Below are 18,623 nucleotides of genomic sequence, written 5' to 3' on the forward strand. Positions count from 1 at the left end.
TATCCAATCGCAAAACCCCGACAATATGCCCCAGGGCACTTGATGACAAAGCTTCTGTGAAAGTTTGGTCAAAATCCGTTGAGAAATGTAGGAGGAGTTGGGCACAGAAGAAATTGTTCACTATATATTCTATGTAAGGAAAAAAAACAAAGGGCCATAATTAGGTCAAATATTATCCAATCGCAAAACCCCGACAATATGCGCCAGGGCACTTGATGACAAAGCTTCTGTGAAAGTTTGGTCAAAATCCGTTGAGAAATGTAGAAGGAGTTGCGCACAGAAGAAATTGTTTACGCCCGCCCGCCCTTCCATCCGCCCGCCGACATACCTCAATCTAATAACCAGTTTTTTCCTTCGGAAAACCTGGTTAAAAAACAGAGAAGACAAAAATGAGAGAGACTTTAACCCTATTTAAATGCTACCTGTTGAAAATAACAAAACATTGCTAGCAAAAAAAAATGAACTAATGAATTTAATGACATCAAGCCGATTCGTAAAATGTATCCACAAATTTATCAAAATTTCCAAATTTAAAAACACATCCAAGACCTTTTACCTTATTTTTTTCAGTGACCTACTTGTAAAGAAAAATACTGACATTTCAGATTTGTTTAATGATTTGTTAAAAAAAATCTTGTGACTATACAATATTGTTCATAAAATACAACAGCAATAAAACAAAATTTGTATCAATTATAAAATTCACATGGGTTGGCAAGAGTTGTGTTTTTTCTTGATTTTTTTGCCCTCTCAATAATGGCTAAATACACTTGAAGCAGCATGCCTTCAGATTCATGCTCATTTTCATGAACATTTTGAAATGTATTTAAATATAAAATATTGTAATGTGAATTAAGAAAGAGATTTACATACTGCAAACAGTACTTAAAATTCACATAATTTACACACATAAATAGCCCTTACTGCTGTAGTCACGCAGAAGAAATAAGTTAATAAATACTACAAAATTAGTCATTAGTAAATCATTACTTGAACCTTAAATCTTTTTACTGTTCTTAAAACCTTAGTACATGTACATTTTTCTCAAGTTTGACTTTCTTGAAATATCCTTGCTCATCTGGAGGCATGCAGCTTTAAGACATATTTGAGTGTAAAATAGCCTCCCTGTCCTAGGTTTAGGAATCACTGAAAATTCTGTGCATCCTTAAAAAATATCCCTCAAAACAGTGTAAGTAAAGCAAAAGAGAAATTCGATACTGTAAACCATTATCATAACAATAATTTTTCTGAATACATTCCGGTGTTATATCGGTGCCACTCATTTTCTCAGCCGGTCATTTCTGGCCAGTTCGTTATTCTAATCCTTTTGATTGAGCCATCGAAAATCTTATCTAACCAAATCGTCAGTCCGTCCAAAACCTCATCAAGGAAAAAATAATCCTTGATATCGTCTTCCTCGTCAGATTTCTCGTCAAGATCGTGAAGACCGAGCGCCTCGGACACATTATTCCTGTGACGTATAAACTGCCGTGCTTTTTTTGCGCTGTATATATAATAGTATTTTCTGTAACCATTTAGGGCCAGGACGGTTCCTATACAGTTTTTAATGTTAATCTGGTCAAGTTTTACGTCGTCTATAGATTCCTCAAGAAGTGTGCGATACCAGTTGATATTGTATTCTAGTTGTAAGAATGCAAAAGTTAATGCACTGTACCTGAAAAACATTCAAAACAGACAATATGAACACAAAAATCATGACTTAAAAACAGTTAACTTTTTTTTCCATGTTTTACGTTGAACCAACACAGTATACATGTAGGTCATATAGCGATTTTCCAGCTTTCTGGTGTGCCGCTCTGTACATATTTTTGGCACAAACAGGCACCCGAGTAGAAGCAACTATGTTCCATAAGCTGGATAGCTTTTTATCATGTAGAATCCCACGACACATACATGGTTTGGACCTACAGTGGTTAGAGGCATGTGGTTTGAAGTCAACAACCTTAACCATTTTGCAAGGATGCCCCCTATCCCCTTCCAATCTGACAAACTGGACTGAAAATCTTTGAAACCAATTAAATATCAGACATTTTTTATTCTCATTTTAGAAACCTCACCTTGAGTATGGGTGTACAATTTTAGCAAACTGTTTCACAATCCTATCCTTGGTCTCCTTGTCTACAAGTATAGCTATAGTAAGTCCAGTATCTGCCTCGCTAACTAACTCCGCGTACGTTCTGTAGTCCAGCTCATACATATTGAGGTTCTTCGCATCATATGATCTGTAATATAAAATCATTAAACCTAACTATGTGTTGATTAAATATATTTTTAGTTAAGCTGGATAATGATGAAAGTTTATATTAATTAAAGCACTTCAAACTCAGTACTGGTGAAGTACGTGTATGAACAAACTCAGCCCTTAACAAAATTAGACTTGTAAGTACTACCTCAAAACTACTCACACTACAGAGTAAATAGGACACACTAACAGGACCTCAAACATGGGAAAAATATTCTTCACAATATTAAGTGTCAAAGGAGAGCTTTAAGTGAGATAAAAACTATTTCTTGAAATTAAAATTTCACTATGGATGATAGACTATATATTATTATATAAGTTGTACATTTCATTTCAAATAAATTTTACTAGAGACTCCTAAAACAAGAGCTGTCAGTAGGACTTGTCTTTACTTTGAATAGTCAAGCTGAAAATCTTTTTGTTTCAAAAGAGGGCATCATTATGGGGAACTATCTTAATGGGGTCAGATATTTATAGGAAAACCTTACATGCAACACACTGTCAACATAACTAAATCCTTACTAGATATGCTGAATACCTATCATATCCCCACCAATGTGCTTTAAGTATAAACTAAGTTTGATATATGTATAATTAAAGTTAATTCAAACCAAGAAACATTTCAGAGCAGCTAGTTAACTATGTTTGGTGAGGGTAGGAATACCGTAGGATTTAAGCTTACTCAAACCAAGGGACAAGTCAGGTAAAAGATAAATAGCTAGTTTCTGGATGTAAACAGGCTATAAATGTAAAAGGTCAAGGGTCATTACATTACATCTTAGGTTGTTAGGAGATGTGAAAACCTGTCAGTGGGTATGACTAAGTTTAAGGAAAATGTATCAAAAACTATTGCAAGATACTGAAGACAGTGTTAATATGTAATGCATAAAACATATGACTACATAGCCACCTCTGCAGAATGACCCGCTATACAGCACCAACCTCTTTACAACAATAGTATCAATTCTTCCAAAAGTAAGAATGAATGACTAAATTTAACCTGTCCAAAACAACCAAAATTATCGTCTCTCAAAGGACATTGCTCTGCAGAGGTTGAACTGTAATATTCATTTCTACAACTTTTTCAACAAGCATTCATCAATGACATGCAAACTCAGTCAAAAGAAAACCCAAAACAACTTGAAATTTTACTTGGAACTATTTATATTCTCAGATTTGTTTGATCTGAAAAATAAATACAATATTGTATTTATTATTTAAACTGTATGAAAAATTTCTATGTTTATTTGATATTATGAATGATACTTTTAATTTTAAAGGAAAACTGCATGATCTTAAATAATTTTCCAAAGGGGGTAGCTACCCTTAAATTGCCCCTACTGCATTTGGATTAAAAGCCCTGCAAAAATAAGCACAATTTCTCTTTAAGAAGAAAACATTTTACAATAATAACTACCTTTGGCAAAATTAGTAACACTTAGAAACTTTGTCAAAGAGCCAAGAAAATATATGGACTACAGAATAAACCAAAAGGAAAGAATATTTTACTGACCTAGATGAAGGTCTAGGGCGTGTTTTCTGTGGTGCAGTACTCTGTACCTGTATTTCCTCCAGGGAAGCCAGCTTGTGAACGAAGTATCCCATACCAAATACAAACATGAGAGATAGAATTGATGTCACCCATGTTGTACTGTCCACACTGAAATTACATTATAATCTTAGCATACATGTATATAATAAAACATCCCTGCAGTCCTACCAGACTCTATACTGTTGGTAACTCAGTTTTTGTACTTTGATCCTGAAATCCCTACAACTTTGAATGAACTGTTCCAAATTCAAAGCTGGGCCAATCCATTACCCAATGTCAGCAGGTAACGGGTTAATAACTAGCATATATATGATATAAATTCTTTAATATTTTCAATAGAAAAGTTGTAATGACAAACTTTGTGCATCATTTCAGGCACTAGTGGACACAGAGTTCAAGCAGAGGGTTCTAAAGCAAGCTGGATAGCTTCCCCACATGAAACAAGAGGGCCATGATGGCCCTGAGGTTGCTCACCTGTATATAGCCCCCCCCCCAACCCCCCCAACGTTGCAGAGCCAATTTAACCCAAGGGCTTTTATTTGCACAAACTTGGTAGACACCCATAAGAAGATGTTTCATGCTAAACATTTAAGCTCTAGCTCATTGGGCTTTTTAAAAGAAGATTTTTTTTAAGTTTTTACTATACACAAATAGTTAAAAACAATGACACCCCTGGGGCCGGGCCAGTTTTGACCCCAGGGCTTTTATTTGAACAAACTTTGTAGAAATTTACTAGAAGATGTTTCATGCTTAATATCTAAACTCTAGCTATTTGGGTTTTTTCAAAGAAGATTTAAAGTTTTTGCTAAACACATATAAAGCAAATCAATGACCCCCGGGGCGGGGCCAATTTTGACCTCTGGGCTTGTATTTGAACAAACTTGGTAGACACCTATTAGAACATGTTTGATGCTCAATATCTTAGCCATAGCTCTTTGAGTTCTTTAAAAGAAGATTTTTTAAGTTTTTACTATATGCATATAGGGAAAATCAATGACCCCCCGGGGCGGGGCCAATTTTCACCCCAGGGCTTTTATTTGAACAAACTTGGTAGACACCCATTAGAACATGTTTCATGCTAAATATCTTAGCTCTAGCTCTTTGGGGGTTCTTTAAAAAAGATTTTTTAAGTTTTTACTATATGCATATAGGGAAAAACAATGACCCCCAGGGGCGGGGCCAATTTTGACCCCAGGGCTTTTATTTGAACAAACTTGGTAGACACTCACTAGAAGATGTTTCATGCCAAATATCTAAGCTCTAGCTCTTATGGTTTTTTAAAAGAAGATATTTAAAGTTTTTTCTTTTGGTTGCCATGGCAACCAGAGTTTTGCATGGAATTAAATTCTTTGAACAATTTTTAAAGGTGACCACCAAAGGAACATTCCTGTGAAGTTTGGATGAAATTGGCTTAGTGGTTTATGAGGAGATGTCATTTAAAGTAAAAGTTTACGGACGGACGACAGACGGACGGACGGACGAAAAGCGATCACAAAAGCTCACCCTGTCACTTTGTGACAGGTGAGCTAAAAATCCAAAGTCCTTGTCGGGATTTAAACCTACAGCAGTGAGGGACAAGTGGTTTGAGATTAACAAACTTAATCACTCTGTCATACAGATAGCATGCACTACTATTCTTAGGGTGCCAGGTTGTAAAACAAAGGTTATGCAGGAACTTAAAATCACAAATGGAAATAATTTAGCAAAGATCAACGATAAGAGTTATGGATATATGAATATACAAGATATTAGTAGTATATAAGAAGTATTAGGCTATGGAATACAGAAATAGGTATGCTAGCTTTTAAATAATCAAAAATATTCTACTTACTCCCTTAAACTTGAAAATTTTCTGTAAAGGCTTCTGCCAAATAACTCATATTGAACAGAAATGTCAGGCAAAACAAATTATCTGACCTCTGTTTCCAATAACAAAATACTGCATTTGAAGACTAAGACAAATTTTATCTAATCTTTAAATGAATTAATTTTATTCTGTAAAATAAACAAACTTCAATATACAACTTACTAGGATACATAGCTCCACATTCTTTCACCCCAGTGTAATAACTTGTGACCTATTCGTGTAAACAGACCCTGAAAAATCAAAGAAAGAAATTTGTAACTTTACCTAATGATAAAAAGAACAGTGTACCATTCCATGTGGGTATGCATATTTAAAAAATTATTTTTAACTCTTAATCAATTTCCTCCTATAAAATCTTAGTCAAGATTATTTTTCTCATTTAAAGGCAAGAACCATGCAGATCTTTGAAGAGAAAGTGGTCGAAATATGGACTCAATGTCTTTCTCTCAACCATACTGTAGATCCCAAATCAGAGCTCATCCTCTACAAAAGCCATGGCTTTTTCCTTAATTATTTTGTCCAGTTAATTATACAGCCACACTGAAACTTTTAAGATAATATGCAGCTTTTTATTGTTTCAGTTGAGGATGAACCTCGATATCCTTCCCTCCCTGCATTATCTGTGGCATATGCAGAAAAACAAGTAAACAACTGATATTTTCATTTTAATTCTTATTTGTCTTTTTTATTGGGTTTTATGTGGCACCAACTCAGTAAGTAAAGGTCACATGACAGCTTTAGTGGTGGAGGAAGACCTCAGTTGCCCATACGTGCATTATTTCAGGCAATTGAGTAGAACAACCGATGTTCTATAGGCTAGCTTGATAGCTTCCTCACATGAATGAATCCAAAGTCCATTTCAGGATTCAAACCCATAGCAGTGAGGGGCAAGTGGTTTGAATAACCTTAACCACTCGGCCACAGGTGCTTCATTTTAATACTTTATATGGCTTTTGTACTAAAAGATATTAAGGAATCTATGTCAACATTTTAGAGTTACATTTATCTAACCCAATCGATGTTTATACTACAAATATAACATTGCATGGATTTGTACATCTAAAAATAACACATCTCTATATAATAATAATAAGCTATTATACCAGGCCATGCTCATTGAACAGTTGTGGTGGGGTAACTTTATATGGCATCACAGTATCGGTGGTAAGGAGTAGATTTAAACGTTTCTCTAGTGTAGATCCACAATGCCTCTCATTTTCCGGTTCCCAGCCCGTTTCCAGCCACTCATACTTCATCTGGTACTTCTCTATACGCCATAATATAGCCACCTGTAGAGAAAACACCTGACAAGTTTTAAAACATAGATGTCATTGTCTTAAATAACTAATGTAATTACAATTTAATTTGGTTGATTTTGAAAATCTGACTTTCTCATTATAGGTCATCACAGGGTCAAAGTCATATTTCAATGTTTTGTGCCAAGACTTATATTGTGTTAAAGTAGGAATTGATAATCTTATAAAATGGAAATGTGATGGCTACAGTCATTTTCTATACATATAGCAAGTGCTTTCCTTTTCCGAATACCCCAAAACATCAACTTTGTTTCAAGCTTTTCTTCACTGTATATTTTGTATGTTCTAAATAATACATAGAGGATATTCAAGTTTTTTCTATAAATACAGGATTTATTTTCATCGAGTGGTATGAAATATGGTAATTTTCATGCCACAAGATGAAAATAAATCATGTATTTATAGAAAAAACTTGAATTTTCTGTTTATTATATACATTTTTCTCTTTCTGGACATTAAAATTTGAAAGACTTTCCCTTAAATTTTAAGTACTGGCAGAATTTAAAAGAAAGTAGTCCGGCAAGACACCAGTGAAAATACGGAAAATATGTTTCACTGCAGTGAAAAATAAATTTTTACAGTGAAAATACGGAAAATCAAAATACGTATTTTATTTCATCAATATTTCTCAATATTTCATTTATAAGTATATAATAAACTGATTTATTATTCACTTAAAAATATAAATACATTTATAAACAAATTTAAGCTGTACAAGTATTGTTTTTTTTTTAATTGTTCACAAAATCCAGAACAAGTAGATATTAGCTATCATTTTTTTCTGCAGGATGTGCATTTAAGGTTAATAAGATATGTTTTATTTGATTTTACGGTGCACAAACACAACTTAGATAAATGACGCCAAAACAGGAAAAATGATTTTGGCTTAATCGAGTATTACAAACTTCAAGCAACAATGGGGTCAAAACAACCTAAACTACTGTAGCAAAGTGATGCATAGACTCCAGTTATTGATACCCAATTAGTCACCTGTTATGATCAAGCAGGGATAAAAGGTGACTGCAGTTCTTATGCCTCAACCCTTAAAGGCTACCCCATAGACACAAAAGAGAAACAAGACAAAAAAGTCATGTTCAAAACCTAAAGGTTTATAGTCTTACCTTAAGTTTATTTTCTCCGGATTGTAATTGTTTGCCTTTAGACAACGATCTGATAAAATCTTGCTGTGTATCCTCGTAAACGTATGCAAACTGTACCCGCGTCCTGTCAGAGAGTCCTGATCGTTGCGAGTACTTTCTAAAGCCATCACGATAACTGTCATGACTTTTTTCTTTCTTCGTGATAAGCACCACACACAATCTGTAATGTATTACACACAAAAAATCATATTTCACAGTTTCAAATTTTGGTATTGCCATGTGATATATTTAAGGTTTAAGATTTAAATAATACTGATTTTTTTCCCGCGTAAGTATGGATACTAAAATTATGCTACTACATATTAAAATAAGAATCTGGTCAAATATTTTTGAAAATTTTAATTCAAAATCTTTCTCTAAGAAAATCATATGAAAACATCAACCCTGTGAGATTTAATCCTATGAGTACTACTTAGGACAAATAATGTTCTATAAATTGTTCCAAAAATCATGCATATAGCAATGTTAGCATTCAGAATTTGTATAAGGTATAAACATTGAAAAAATTTGCTTTTTGTATTCAGTATATACAGACTTCAGAAATATTCCTCAAAAATTTCACCTGTGTAGGATTTTGTGCTACCAGTAGAGATCCAGTCTAGTTTACCGTCTTGACACTACTCTACATTACTGGTATTACATGTTCAATTTAAAACATTTGGCTACTGAAATCCCTTACAACTACAATGGACAGTTCCAAATTCATAGAATAGACAATGTATTGTACCACATAATTGGTCAAGCTGCATGCCTCCAGATAATGCAAAATATTTTAAGAATATCAAATTCTGGGGAAAAAAGTACCAAGCTTTTAAGGAATGTAAAAAAGATTAAAGATTTAAGTTATAACTTTCATGTTATTTATCATCATATTTCTACTGCATGACTAACACAGTATGGGCTATTGTTTCACATGTTGAACACTTTTCGGTAATTTAAGTAGATTGTAAGTGCTGTTTGCAATATGTTCATCACTTTCTTTGTTTACAACATTTTACTTTAAAATACATTTTTATAACTTTCATGAAAATTATCATAAATCTGGAGACACGCTGCTAACAGTTTAACTTGCCTTCTATTTTTTGCCTTATATTCTTCCGGGCACAGCTCTTCAAAGAATTTCTGGGAAGACAGTCTTGGTAAAGCTAGATGTTTATTTCCTTCGATCACCTCGTCAAAAGAGGCGCGGGACAACTGCTGCATCTGTAGTGTAAAGAAAACACATACATGTAGTTAAAACACATATAATTCAATACACATCATAGCACAGAGGTTTTTTGACATGACAGGCCTAAAAATATTCTTTCGAGATTTTTGTACCATTTGATATAGGTAGAGACCAGTAACCTGAGTCATTTCCTTACTTTGTTTTTCCAGAATTATTATTTTTAATGTGCAAAATGCATGGTTTTCATTTTTATCCAAGGCAACAGATGTGCCAGCAAAACAACCAATTTGGCCAAAAGTCAAAGGGGGATATTTCAATGTTCAGGCTGAAAATAATTCAATATTTGTTTACAAAAATTACTATAACTTACACTGATTGAAGCTACAGGAGATACAGATTCTTCATTGAACATCAGCAAAGTTTCTCTATTATTGTTGACATTGTATTTACTCATCAAGCCACCAGCCATGCCCAACTTGGTGTTCACGAATCCAAAAGCCACGTTGTCCTTGTAAGACAGAACAGATGCCAGGAACCGGACAGATTTCTCCTCTCGTGGACTGAAGAATATCGCCCGAACTTTATTATCCACTGGCCAGCCATCCAGAAAGTCGTGGACTGTGGAATCAGTTATCTGAGTTCGAAATATTACATTGATCATGAAACGAAGAGATATTTAAGGTCAAAATATTCTGTTTTTGACTTTATTTTTGAAAGATTAACAAACAATTTGAAGAATAGAATCTTTTAAGATACATGAATAACAAAACTTTCTGCAAAACTAAACTTACAAAACATTTACATACATGTATATGTTACATATGATATATAACATATACCTTACATACATACATGTAAAACAAATCCAACAGTTATTTGATTACCAGTAATTCCAACAAAAAATATCTTTAGTTATGGACGTTTATCGGAGTGTCTGAAAACTATGAATTCAGATTCCAGATCATTATTCCTTGCAGATTATAAAACATGCACAAACCTTTGTAACAAAATGTGTAGGGAATATATTTCTAATGAATTCTCTAAGACCCTGTATACTGACTGGTCCCCGGTAGTAACTGACCCTCTCTCCCATCACTCCAATGATGGATGGTACCTGGGTTACACGTAACCGAGCTGCCAGGTTACTGGCTCTACCTGCGTGGAATGTCGCCCCACAAACACCTGTGTAAGTTAAAATATATAAAACTATTAGATGTACTCCTATTTTAACAGTTTCAATACACACAAAGGAGAGGCACAGTTGTTATTTCTAAGCTATCAAACTTGCCATTCTTATTCCCTGTCTTTGACCTAAGCAACTTTTATCTACACATAACCATGTTATAACCAAAATACATTCAAAATTTAATTTTCCTTCTTAAATTTTATCATTACAGCCATACAACTGAGAAAACATTCTTTATTCAAACAAGGGACAATGTTGGAAAAAATATGAGTTTCAGAAAGAAATATTTTCCTGTCTTGAAAACAACATAATGAACATGAATATTAACATTAGATGGATTAAGACAAATAATCCCTGTAATTTTTAATTAAAGTGGGATTGGTCTACAAATGGAAGCATATTCCATAGACGTTCCTGTTAATTATTTCTAGGAGAAAAAAAAGTTTGAAAGAGTTCTAAATGATTGAGAATGATCATTCATAAGATGAAAATAATGTTTTGTATCTAGTTATAGATATGTTATATCGGATCATGTATCTAATACCTACCCTATCATTTATATATAATTGTTTTGCCCTTTGTTGTCATGTACAAATGTATGATACTAAATTATTATCTAACTATCAACATACATGTCATTATACATCATTACATGTATGTTATAACAGACCTGACCTTCTATTATAAAGCTGACATCATTATATTACCATGTACATGATGTATTTGATTAATATATTAGATTATATTGACATAGCAGAATTCAATTATCGTTTATTAGCTTATTTACTGTTATGTTAATATGACATGTAATTGACAATATTGACTATTTTTATATATGTTAGTAGTATTATTAGATGCTGTGGAAAATTTAGTGTAGAAAATATGTAACAGTGATGAAATAAGGCATTTACAGTCATGTACATGTATCTATTACACTTCCTTGTAAATTTATGACATTCTACAGTTTTACTGCTTACTTTGTGTATAATCTATAAATATTTTACGTATATTACAATGTTTAAAGTGAATTGGTCTACATGTATTGATCAATACAAAACCTATGTACTGGTTACTCTGAAGTATAGCTCTAATTCTATTATTATACACTTTAGCACATTTCAGTGCTATGACATGTTATCATGGATTGGGTAGAAGACAAAAATGATGTAAACTCAAAATTTACAAAGTTGCAGGCTAACTTCTTTAACCTATTGCCAATGGATGGAACAGTGTAGAGGACCTATAAGAAGCTATGCCCCTAATATGCCAAAGTAAGAACTAAGAAGAAATGGGGCTTGTCAACTTACCAACAGTTTTCAGTTCAGACAGGAACTTTTCAATAATACCCTCCATTCTCATACAGTTAAAACAGAAGTCTGTGTATGCGTATATCACACAGGGTCTAATATGACTGTTAGGTAGAATTGTTGTTTCATATTGTCTGAAATAAACAGCAAAATAAAACGGAGTGTTTACAACAAAATATATTTTCTAGTCTTTTTTTCACATTCAAATTATTTATTTCTTATGAACAGACTTAATCAAAATGAATCTGAAATTTTCATCTCTCATTTTCCAGAAGTACTGTGTTTCTTCTTCTTTTACACATGTAAAAAAAAGAGCTCTGGCTTGTTAAAGTTCCAAAAGACTTTGTCAAATTCAAATAAATGTTCTTGCTCAATGTTTCATCAAAGCATGAATAATGTGCCTTAATTATAAGTGCTTTCATTTTTACTGACTATTTTAATTTTGATACAATGTCCATTGAAGTACATGTAGCTAAGCAAATCAGTACTGCTTATACATGTATATATAAGAAAATTTCAAACATATTAAAATTAAAATAAACCCTTTGCCTACAAACGGTAGCTGATCCTCCTCTATGACAGATGCAGACCAAGATCAGTTGAAACATCAGTGCCATCTGACCATGGTCTGAACTGTTCTCCTTTCAGTAAGGTAAAAGTAAGAAATTTTCTCTTAAAATGTAGAATTGTTTTGTCTCGATTAAAAGATGGACAAGTCCATTTAAGACATTTAATGTGGAAAGGGTTAAAAATTTATCAAATTAGGTTCTACAATGTATTATATACATGTATATACCTCAGATTGATTGTGTGTTTGTCAATAATAGATTCTGTATTCCCGCCTCCACCACCAAAATTAAAGTTAAAATTAAAGCCATGTGGACCATCAAAAAACGACTCGAATGGATCAAACCCATGATGCTGTCTACTTGGTCTATGTGCATTAGACGAGGTATAACCAAAGTTATCATATTCACTCCTCTTCTCAGAATCACCTAGTGTCTGAAATAAAGAAATTTATTCATTTAAATTATATATACTATAAAGTTAAAACAATGTATTTTATAAACTTTATCAAATGATTGTTTAAGCATATAAGAAGACAGTTGACAAGATAATTTCTTGTGGTGACTTCTATACATCAAACCGGTGTAAATAATTATTTAAAATAAAATGAAAAATTTAATATGTACATTGTAAAGATGTTAAAACAGAACAACATTTTTCATTTTGCAAGTGGAATTAATATAAATACCAATTTAAGCTGAAAATTCTATTTGTGTCGACCCCTGAGAAATATTCAAATCTATAGTCTGCTATATTAGATCTACAAGTCATGTATGTTTATCCAATCTCTTCTAAAATCATTTAGGCCCCAACATGATATGGTAATGTTGTATGTAAATGTGGATTATTGTAACGGTAATGTTGTATGTAAATGTGGATGATTGTAACGGTAATGTTGTATGTAAATGTGGATGATTGTAATGGTAATGTTGTATGTAAATGTGGATGATTGTAACGGTAATGTTGTATGTAAATGTGGATGATTGTAATAGTAATGTTGTATGTAAATGTGGATGATTGTAATGGTAATGTTGTATGTAAATGTGGATGATTGTAACGGTAATGTTGTATGTAAATGTGGATGATTGTAACGGTAATGTTGTATGTAAATGTGGATGATTGTAATAGTAATGTTGTATGTAAATGTGGATGATTGTAACGGTAATGTTGTATGTAAATGTGGATGATTGTAATAGTAATGTTGTATGTAAATGTGGATGATTGTAACGGTAATGTTGTATGTAAATGTGGATGATTGTAATAGTAATGTTGTATGTAAATGTGGATGATTGTAATAGTAATGTTGTATGTAAATGTGGATGATTGTAATAGTAATGTTGTATGTAAATGTGGATGATTGTAATAGTAATGTTGTATGTAAATGTGGATGATTGTAACGGTAATGTTGTATGTAAATGTGGATGATTGTAATAGTAATGTTGTATGTAAATGTGGATGATTGTAACGGTAATGTTGTATGTAAATGTGGATGATTGTAATAGTAATGTTGTATGTAAATGTGGATGATTGTAACGGTAATGTTGTATGTAAATGTGGATGATTGTAATAGTAATGTTGTATGTAAATGTGGATGATTGTAACGGTAATGTTGTATGTAAATGTGGATGATTGTAATAGTAATGTTGTATGTAAATGTGGATGATTGTAACGGTAATGTTGTATGTAAATGTGGATGATTGTAATAGTAATGTTGTATGTAAATGTGGATGATTGTAATAGTAATGTTGTATGTAAATGTGGATGATTGTAATAGTAATGTTGTATGTAAATGTGGATGATTGTAATAGTAATGTTGTATGTAAATGTGGATGATTGTAATAGTAATGTTGTATGTAAATGTGGATGATTGTAATAGTAATGTTGTATGTAAATGTGGATGATTGTAATAGTAATGTTGTATGTAAATGTGGATGATTGTAATAGTAATGTTGTATGTAAATGTGGATGATTGTAACGGTAATGTTGTATGTAAATGTGGATGATTGTAATAGTAATGTTGTATGTAAATGTGGATGATTGTAATAGTAATGTTGTATGTAAATGTGGATGATTGTAATAGTAATGTTGTATGTAAATGTGGATGATTGTAACGGTAATGTTGTATGTAAATGTGGATGATTGTAATAGTAATGTTGTATGTAAATGTGGATGATTGTAATAGTAATGTTGTATGTAAATGTGGATGATTGTAATAGTAATGTTGTATGTAAATGTGGATGATTGTAACGGTAATGTTGTATGTAAATGTGGATGATTGTAACAGTAATGTTGTATGTAAATGTGGATGATTGTAATAGTAATGTTGTATGTAAATGTGGATGATTGTAATAGTAATGTCGTATGTAAATGTGGATGATTGTAATAGTAATGTTGTATGTAAATGTGGCTGATTGTAATAGTAATGTTGTATGTAAATGTGGATGATTGTAATAGTAATGTTGTATGTAAATGTGGATGATTGTAATAGTAATGTTGTATGTAAATGTGGATGATTGTAATAGTAATGTTGTATGTAAATGTGGATGATTGTAATAGTAATGTTGTATGTAAATGTGGATGATTGTAATGGTAATGTTGTATATAAATGTGGATGATTGTAATAGTAATGTTGTATGTAAATGTGGATGATTGTAATGGTAATGTTGTATATAAATGTGGATGATTGTAATAGTAATGTTGTATGTAAATGTGGATGATTGTAATAGTAATGTTGTATGTAAATGTGGATGATTGTAATAGTAATGTTGTATGTAAATGTGGATGATTGTAATGGTAATGTTGTATGTAAATGTGGATGATTGTAATAGTAATGTTGTATGTAAATGTGGATGATTGTAATAGTAATGTTGTATGTAAATGTGGATGATTGTATTACTATGCGTTTGAAATATGAATTAAATGCGCAGAAAAAACTTTATATGGTTAATTATTGTATAAACATCTGATGATTTAAACCATTATATATAGTAAATTCACATAAAGAAACTACAGTCTAAATGTTATCAGCTGCATCAACCGATTGGCAAGAAAAACCACAGGATGTGAATATTAAATCAAAAATGTAAATTGTGTAAGAATGACCATTAATGCAAACAGAACTTAATTTAAAAGCAAAAAGTTATAAACCTCATATGCTTCTGCAATTTTGGTAAATTTGTCTGTCGCCTCTGGATCATCATTCTTATCTGGGTGCCTACAAAAATAAAAAAAAACTCATTTAAAAAGTTCATGTGTTAGGTAATTAATTGGGAAGTCCGTATATTTACGCTTACCAATCGCTTAAGATGATAAATATTGATCATTCATGCATAATTGCATGACGTAATAAGCAAATCCTATTGTAAGTACATAGACTAATGATGTATTACACATCATTAGTAGGTCTCTACCGATTGAGCAATCCTTTTCTCAACCCTAATTTCTAGTAATTAGTAATGTTATTGCTCATAAGTGGACTTCAAAATAGTTCAGTGGTCAAAAAAGTAAATAATTTTTGAAATTCTTATGGTGGCTGATTTGTGCCATTTGTGTTTTTGCGCAGGGACTCCGCTGAGCGAAAAGTCAAGAATTAACAAGTTAAAATGACGGGGCACGGAACAAAAACATGCTAATTTAATACTTGGGGTGATGTGTTATTTATTAAACTTCGCCTCACCTCAGGCTTAAAACAAGTTTCGCTCCCCGTCATCGCTGTTTTATTTCTTAATCTCATTCCGCGCCCCAGTGGGCGAAGTATTATTAAACCTCCACCCAAGCTAATTAGGGTGTTTTCGTCCTTCGCCCAGCCATTTTATAATGTTTATTCTCTACTTTTCGCTTGGCAGGGTCGCAGGGCAAAAAAAAACTAATTACCAGGGGCCTGGGGCCAAGTTTCATTTATTAAACACGTCATTGCTTTTTAGCGTGTTTTTACTCAGAGCCCCCGCTATTTTAACTTGTTATTCTTGACTGTTTTGCTGAATCCGGGTCAGCTCGGCCCTAAAACGTACTCGGCCCCCCGAGTCAGCTCGGCCCTATTCCAACTCGGCACGGGTCAACTCGGCCCACTTTTCAATTATTAATATTAAGGTTTGTGTTAACACTATTCATTGTAATTATTGTAATTATTTTTAATACACGAATTGACAGTTTCGAACTAGCAGCTTATCTTATCAGTAGAATTGCGAGTAAAGTTAACCGATTGCGTATCTCATTGTATTTCTACATATTTTCTTTATTACTTTAACTAGATAATGCACAGACAAGGTCTTTCTATTTGGTAGAAGAAGAAAAACGTATGACAGGTGCAAATGAATTACGGCAGCAATCAATGCGCTTATACGGAAGATTTAATTAGAAGCTTATGATATTAAGTAAACACGTTTTTGTTTCATAATTTTTTTAATATTACTTTACAAACAAAATGCATCTAAGGAAACACATTTCATTAGAATCTATATTTATATTAATTTTATCGAATCTGCAAGACAGATAGGATAAATAACTTTTTTTTTTTAAATATACTTTATATCTGAAGATGTATAATTATATAATAATAAAATATTTCTTATTATTCATTTACCTTAACAACATGCAAAGCAAATTTAATTTGTTATATATGTTTTTGTAATGTGGGCCGAGTTGACCCGTGCCGAGTTGGTATAGGGCCGAGTTGACTCTTTTCCGTTTCGCTTGGTAGGGTTGCGGGGGTTGTAATAGAATGCGAAATGGACTCCATTTCGCGAAATGAACTTACCGCCTACGAAATGGACAATTATTTGTTTAACCGTGATGAGTAACATTATTTTTATTAATTTATGTTTAACATATGACATAAAACTACAGATTGAACCAATTAATATTACTATTTTCTTATTTTATAGTCATATTTCTGAAAATAATCTGGCCTCTACGAAATGGAGTTTTCGCTTACGGAATGGACATTTGCTTTACAAATTATGGTGCAACTGACATGTCAAAAAGGGTATCTTTTCTATTCACGTACGTTTAATCTGGGACGACAAAAATATTTTTGTCCCAGGTTAAACATATATGATATAAAAGAATCTTTCTATTTGAAAGTCCATACATGTATAAAACACTGAACTATGTGGCATTATTATACGATTATTTTGATTCCGGGTCAGCTCGGCCCTAAAACGTACTCGGCCCCCGAGTCAGCTCGGCCCTATACCAACTCGGCACGGGTCAACTCGGCCCACTTTTCAATTATTTATATTTAGGTTTGTGTAATCACTATTTTTTGTAATATTTGTAATTATGTATAATACACGGACTTAATTTTCAGCTTTTGACAATTACAAACAAATTAAATGAAATTGGTTAAAGACATTAAAGGGACTCTTATTGTCACAGGCTATTATTATCAATCAGCGTGTTCGTAAGGATACCGATTAATTAGGTGATAATTATGATTGACGCATGCATTTAAAATTGATTAGTGACCACCTGCAATTAATTAGAAGCTTAATTATGATATTAAGTAAACATGTTTTTGTTTCATTTTTTTTTTAATATTACTACGTTAAATATATTTTTTTAAAGTGGGCCGAGTTGACCCGTGCCGAGTTGACCCGTGCCGAGTTGGTATAGGGGCCGAGTTGACTCTTTTCCATTATTTTCAAATATACAAGCATAAATAATGAAAAATTATTACCAAAATTGTTTAAATAGTAATTTTATGTCATATATCACTTGTTCGTTATTAAAAATGATATTAAATAGTACACTTAAACCAAAATTTAAGAAAAAAATGTCCATTTCGTAGTCGAAAAGTTCATTTCGCGAAATGGAGTCCATTTCGCATTCTATTACTACCGGGGTTGCGGGGCGAAAACACAAATGGCACAAATCAGCCACCAAGAATTCTAGATTCGTTTTCCCAACTCTCATATGTTGCATCAGCAAAAAATCTTTACCATTCCCTCGCTAATTTCTTGTAAGCTCGTTTTATATCTGCTTGTGTAGCTGTCTTTCTCACACCTAAAACATCATACAAATTTTCCTCAGCTGCAGCGCAAATGCTATAAGAAAGGAGTAGAAAACCAGCATAAAAAAGAAAATCAATGTGCATTCTTAAAGCTTTAAGATACTCTCCCTCTCAATGTTTTGTCAACACTAACTTAGTTTTGATTTTGTGAATAATCAATATGACATTTTCACTGTGCAAAGCCAGGCTTAATGAACCGGTAGAATAGTTTCGAATTTGTAAAAGAA

At 32.6% G+C, this 18,623-nt stretch overlaps 1 protein-coding gene across 1 annotated transcript; it reads right to left on the reverse strand.

Moving 5' to 3' along the window:
* Positions 1–984: 984 nt before the first annotated feature.
* On the reverse strand, positions 985–18,564 carry LOC132740168 (dnaJ homolog subfamily C member 16-like). The gene is made up of 13 exons (XM_060728021.1): positions 18,326–18,564; positions 15,534–15,600; positions 12,616–12,821; positions 11,820–11,953; positions 10,324–10,508; positions 9,697–9,960; positions 9,231–9,361; positions 8,120–8,318; positions 6,786–6,971; positions 5,845–5,912; positions 3,777–3,923; positions 2,079–2,243; positions 985–1,675 (listed from the first exon to the last, which is right to left on the reverse strand). The coding sequence occupies exons 1-13, from the start codon at positions 18,478–18,480 to the stop codon at positions 1,288–1,290; spliced, it is 2,295 nt and encodes a 764-aa protein (XP_060584004.1). The 5' UTR covers positions 18,481–18,564; the 3' UTR covers positions 985–1,287.
* Positions 18,565–18,623: the final 59 nt, after the last annotated feature.

Source organism: Ruditapes philippinarum, unplaced genomic scaffold, assembly GCF_026571515.1.
Source record: "Ruditapes philippinarum isolate M1 unplaced genomic scaffold, ASM2657151v2 ctg2021_1_1_1_1, whole genome shotgun sequence".
Lineage (NCBI taxonomy): Eukaryota > Metazoa > Mollusca > Bivalvia > Venerida > Veneridae > Ruditapes > Ruditapes philippinarum.

Bases quoted from the DNA above. Each gene is read 5' to 3' on its own strand.
- LOC132740168 (XM_060728021.1), bottom strand. From the start codon at position 18,480: ATGCACATTGATTTTCTTTTTTATGCTGGTTTTCTACTCCTTTCTTAT. The intron at 15,601-18,325 runs GTAAAGATTTTT...TTATTTTTGTAG, and splicing joins AAGAAATTAGCGAGGGAATG to GCACCCAGATAAGAATGATG. The intron at 12,822-15,533 runs GTTTATAACTTT...TCTTTATTTCAG, and splicing joins AAATTGCAGAAGCATATGAG to ACACTAGGTGATTCTGAGAA.